The sequence below is a fragment of the Macrobrachium rosenbergii genome, chromosome 44 (assembly GCF_040412425.1).
Source record: "Macrobrachium rosenbergii isolate ZJJX-2024 chromosome 44, ASM4041242v1, whole genome shotgun sequence".
NCBI lineage: Eukaryota > Metazoa > Arthropoda > Malacostraca > Decapoda > Palaemonidae > Macrobrachium > Macrobrachium rosenbergii.
In genome coordinates this window covers 9,214,396-9,220,395 of record NC_089784.1, presented here as the reverse complement: position 1 = coordinate 9,220,395, position 6,000 = coordinate 9,214,396, and the positions used below count along the sequence as shown (strand labels likewise).

Here is a 6,000-nt window from a genome sequence, read left to right as displayed (position 1 = left end):
AATGTTGATTTCATCAGTTTTTTACGGCATCACCTATTATTAGTGATATTTCAGTATTTTCTTAAAACCTCTTTCTTACCTCCAGTGTTGCCCTCTTCGAAACAATTCCTTGCGCACTTGTCGTTATATGGGTGTTATGCACGATGTGAATGGCAAATGCCTGTCGATCACTCTCACCTGCACACTGTGTGAAGGAAGAGATTTATGTTTAAAAACGGACACTTCGATAATGAATTTTTCTTCCATGAATGTTATCGTGACGTCAGTAGAATAGGGGTTCGAATTCCTTTCATGAGAAAGCATTTTCCTGTCTGCTGAAAATAACTGAATATATCAGTGTTGAGAATATGAATTCCGTGGCTTATATATTTTGATCACTTATCTTTATGTATTTCGTTCTCTTTTTTTTTTATCCTCATAATATAATGCCAATAATTCTTACGTTCTCTCCCGTACAGCCTTTATTAGTCATGTCTATTGTGCAACTTTAGGAGATAACTTAGTTAAAAATTGGGTTTGGAAGGCCGGATAAGATTAATTGAACAATTAACTTAACAGGTCTGGAGAAAAAGCTCAGGAACATGTAATTAGCTCACGCTACAGGGATTAGATTAATGAAAAGTTCCGTAAAAAGAAAAAGAAAAAAACACGACTTGTCCTCACTGGAAAAATGACTCAACACCAGAGTGAACACTGCACGAGTTTTCAGCAGACAGTAAGGGAAGTGACCTCGACTTCTTCCTTATGACGACGGCTCCAGCAGCTTAACATAACAATTCATAGTAACAACGTTTTTTTAAATATTTAAATTTATCCAAAATCCATCAACAACGAAAGGCGATTTTATAATTAAAAATATACAGTATAGAACATAACACATAATGGTATTGAAACGACATCAAAATTTTGAATTTATTCAGTAAAAAACACACTTCTTTCCACCAAAGTGAAACAAAATTTATCTAAAAAAAAAAAAGCCAAATTCCCAAAATCTAATAGCGTATGCAAAATCACTAATTACCTATGAGATAATGCCAAAAGATAAACCAAAAGAAACAACACGCAAGGATTATTTATTGATAGCAGATGGACATTATTGATTTTTCAGATAAAGATGCATATTTTATGATATTCTGAACACCTCTTCCAAATGTAGTTACAAAACTTGCACCGAACATTTTTAAATTCACTTATCGTTGATTTCCAGACAGAATCACTCACAGCTTCATAGTGTGAATGCTGTCCTCTTAAGATTTAAATTTACATTCTGGAAACCAGAGGTTTTGTAGACTGATGATATTTCTTCGTATAGTGTTCAGTTCCATGAAAGGTGCTTTATGAATCTTGAATTTAAAAAAAAAGTATTGCTGGCTGAATAGGAGAAGATCGTAAAAAAATATGCATCCATGTTGCAAAGGAAAGGTGTAGGCCTATTATATTGTTGGGCAAGATCCAGCATCCACATTTCCGACGAATGTAGCGAATGCCAAGTCAGCCGGGGCATTCTTGATTGTGACGTTTCGGACACATCCGACGAACTTCTCATCCGTGGCCTCTCCGCGTCTCGCTGAGATGCGAGGCTGCGAACCCAGGAATAAGGGATGCTTGGTGTCGGTAGATGTCGCCCCTATCTTGCCTTTGACGGGATTTGTGGAGATTCCATCCACGACAAGCATGGCAATATTCTTGGTCTTGATAACTGTAAACAGAAGATGATGAGTAAAAAGGAAAAGTCAGAGAGAGAGAGAGAGAGAGAGGCCTGTTTACTAGAACATAAGCAGGCTTTTGTTGAAGTTTTGTGCAGTTTTACAGATGCTAGACCTAAATATGGAATGACAGTCAGAAGGAAAGACTTTCTCAGGAACTCCTGTCTAAAGGAAATTCCTAATTTTATAAATAATGAAACAGCACTTTTTACAAACGCCATCACTGTACAGTACCTTGAATCGTGTGCCATTCTCCATCACATATCATCCATGGAGATGGCAGCGTGTATCTCGCAGTGATGACGCCTTTGCCATTGTCCACGCTGAACTCAATGGCGCCATCTTTCAGCTGGAGCAAGACGAAATCTCGCCGACCATGCACGGACATTATCACTCCGCTGTTCTTTCTTGGTTTGACGTCGAGAGACATTTCGAAAACGCGACCGACACTGAAGCGTTTATCTGAAATTATGACAGGAAGGTTTCTGATCTGCTAACACAAGATTTTTCTTTATTTTGAATCTCGAAATCATTCAGGTCTATGTAATCAAATGTTCAATTAACGTTTGTCAGTTATACTTTTGTCAAGATATTGAAGAGGGCACAATAAGTTTCCTAGTTTCTGTCAGAAGATGAACCTAAACAGCACTTGTTCTAATATTTTTAATTAGTAGCCTGTTCAATATCAAAAGCAGTAATTAACTTTCTTATTTCATTGTTATAGAAAATACGCTGGTACCCTGAAATAGGTGAATAGCCTTTGCTGAATTTAATGGGAAGGGTATAATTCTACTGAAAAGTCATGCTAATAGAGCACACGGACAACTAACAGTTGCAGTGAAGTCTCTGGAAAAAGGAAGTAGATACTTACTAAGAATGACGTGTGAACGAAGCCCATCTCCGAAGAAGACACCGGGTTCAACTTTGTCAGAACAACGATTGAGACTGTGGGCCTCGTGTTTACCGCCAAGACGATTATTGTTCATTCGAATGTTTCTCAGACATCCATTAAATGACAATTCGGTGTTTTCTGTATTCTGGCGAACCAGTTCAGTAACTTCTGGATTGAGTCCACCGTAGTAGTATGGTGACTGTGATGAAAAATTTTAGTACTGTTGTTATCGATCAATACTAATAATTTTTAAAAGTAAATGGTGTTTCATGGGTACAAACTGCCTTTATTTCTTTAGGATGACCCCAGAAGACCTTGTGGTTTTAAGAGGTGAGGGACCCCACCATTAAACCGACCTATATTCAAATTCAAACTTTGCTCTCCAGTTGAGGAGTCTTATAATACAACCGAGTTAAGGAAGAAAAGACCTTGATTCAAGGCAGCGTCTTGGATCTATGAAACATTTTTTGCCTTATTTTTAATTTATACGGTATACAATTTTTACCTTATCAGAGTCGAAAGTAAAGAGAGGTTATCCAGATAAACAAGAATGGTATTGTACCTAAGTCTGCCATGTTATTAATTTATCCGAGTGGGAGGAAAGTTCTGGGTTTAGTTTCCAAATTATTCACTGCTTGCTGAGCTATAGTCTGTATCACAGGCTAACAGGGAATCCAAAGATGTAAGGATTACAAACTCATTCTGTTCCCCTGGAGTAAGATTTGGATACTAATCTGGAAATGTAACTAATTAGTTAAATGGTGAAATGAGTTAGATGTTGGTGGAATGTCCCTAATGTTACGTAAGGGTTACCAAACTTTCTTGCCAACAGCAATCACTTGTGGATGATGTCACCGGGACAAAAAAGAAAAGGTGGAGATGTACCTACAGTTTTTAAAATGTGTAATATTAACAGCTTTTGAATATCCACTGCCCATCCTAGAGGATGCTTATAAAATGTTACCTTAAACAAGATGGAATTCCTACCTCTAAGTCAATGAACTTGGATTCGCCTTTGCTGGTGCCATTTGATACAAGATAGCCATCCACATAGAGCACGCCATAGTCTCCACGCCTCTCAACAACTACGGTATGCCACTGGCCGTCATTAACAGGCTGTATGCCTCTCATCAGTGCAGCACCAGTGCCAGGGTTGAAGCTAAACACAAGCTAGGGGAAAACAAAACTGAATTATATAACAGTTCCACTAAAATCATCCTCAATTAGCAATTCATCTGATTTGTGAAACACTTCTTCATAGCAAAGTATGACATTAACTGTCCAAGGAACAGCTTTTGAACTAACCAGTCAAACTTACTTTACAGAGTTTTCCTTCACTAATGAAAAGTATGACATTAGCTGTCCAAGGAACAGCTTTTGAATTAACCAGTCAAACTTGCTTTACAGAGTTTTCCTTCACTAATGAAAAGTATGACATTAGCTGTGCAAGGAACAGCTTTTCAACTAACTAACCAGTCAAACTTACTTTACAGAGTTTTCCTTCACTAATGAACTTCAATAAAACTGAACAGTGAAGATCAAATGCAGATGAATCTTACCTTGCCGTCCTTGAGATAGAAAGTTACATAATCTCGATGTGTACTACTGGCACCATAGAAGATGATACCTTCATCTGCTGACGTCTTCATATCAAATGAAAATTTGAAATCTGCTCGAGCATTATCAGGTAGAACAGCAAACTCAATACGGCTGAACCTTTTGCTCCCTGTAAAATTGCACAATTTTTTCTAGTAAGGAAGTTCTTTAAGCTAGGTAGTAAATATGTCTTACAGAATGTATTTCATAACAGAAATAATTTTTTACAGTTGTGCACCATTTCATTGAACGCATGTCAATCCTGGCGAATTTTAAGCCACAAATTTTTGTATATGATTAAAACCTCATTATATAATGGCGTTATAAAAGCACAGCTTTGAAACATCCATGCAATAATGATATAATATAGAAAGTCTTTGAAGGTACATTTAGTGAGCTGTGGCTCTTCATGTTTCTAGTCTGATTGTAGATAAGAATAATATTCAAGCGAATCTGATCAGTGCCATCCATACAGTTAATTGGCTGGTAAATAAACAATAGCTTTACCACGCAATTAAGTGTATAGATGGTATTAACTGCATGAAACAGTTCTGAGTGTGGATCTGACAGTTTTCTTCAAAACATTAGTGTCTTCCCTAAATAGAGAATCAGTACTGTAGGTTCCTAGGAGGGAATTTGGAAGCGGTGAGTGATGAATGACAATAGGGTAGCAATAAGTTACAGACCGGGATAAAAAAATTAGTAATATAGAAGTACAATCCGGTAACGGGAATCTCATGGTCTTTGTTTCGAACTCTGATTAATTATCGGCAGTTTTCCTTATCTTCGCTGGTTTTTTGAAAATTGTTCACAAACTATACCATAAGGAGATAATAACATAATACTGAACACGCTCTCATACAGTCTGTAAAAATTAAAACGTCCTTGGGTATAGGAAAAACTAATGTTTAAAGAATTCAAAATAAAAAAAAGTGAAAACTCCAGAATAAAACCAACACTAGGAACTAGGTTGAAAGCTACATTAAGTAAAACATATGAGTTCGTAGCTTAACTTAATCTTACTAAAAAAGAAATGAGTAAATATGAAAACTCTGTTAAGCTTAACATTATGAAGTAAGTTTAGCTATATCTCAAGGAAAATCATCCTCTTTGTATGGGAAAATAATTGACTCTTAAACGAAGAAAGTTCACAGACTAATTGCCGACAGCATGAGTAAATTCTGTTATTCCATTCCGAAAAAGATATTCATGATAAATCGCCTGACCTATTGTATTTCAGCTGCTAAGATGTATGTTGTACATTGTGTGACTGTAGAAATGAAGATTTTCAACTGAACTGGCACCTAAATAAAAGCTGTTATCAGCCCCCGTGAGTGCTGATTTTTCCATTTCTATGCATAAAAATACAACCGTAATTTAGCCATGGCTTCATTCATGTCTTGCACAGAAAGAATTTATGGCAAATATTCACATGACAATATGCACATCACAACCTCAAAAGCAAGTTAGCATGAAGACACAAGTGTAACTTGAATCATAATTTAAATATTGGGGAAAAGAAGCACAATTCCAAATGTGTTTATAACAGTTTTACAAAAACAAATCATGCATTAAAAAAAAATATATATATATAGACGGGGGTTTCGCCAGAGCAGAGAAGATGTTCAATAGGGCAGAAAAATTTCGGTCACTGGAAGTATCACAATACAGTACTATCTGAATAACAGCTAAGACGGAGATTTTCTCTTGAGATTCACAATACAAAGCAAAATCTCTGTAACAGCCCCAGTATTTTATATGCTTTACAGATGCCTGGAGATTAACTAACAAACCTAAGGTACATCC

At 36.5% G+C, this 6,000-nt stretch overlaps 1 protein-coding gene across 1 annotated transcript in view; it reads right to left on the bottom strand.

Annotated features, from left to right (window-relative positions):
• Nucleotides 1-900: 900 nt before the first annotated feature.
• LanA (laminin subunit alpha) overlaps nt 901-6,000 on the bottom strand; it is an 84,899-nt gene continuing 79,799 nt past the window's right edge. The window contains 5 exon segments of the mRNA XM_067087673.1: nt 901-1,699; nt 1,941-2,168; nt 2,578-2,797; nt 3,586-3,768; nt 4,158-4,324. Coding sequence (XP_066943774.1) covers nt 1,434-1,699; nt 1,941-2,168; nt 2,578-2,797; nt 3,586-3,768; nt 4,158-4,324 — 1,064 coding nt within the window. The 3' untranslated portion in view covers nt 901-1,433.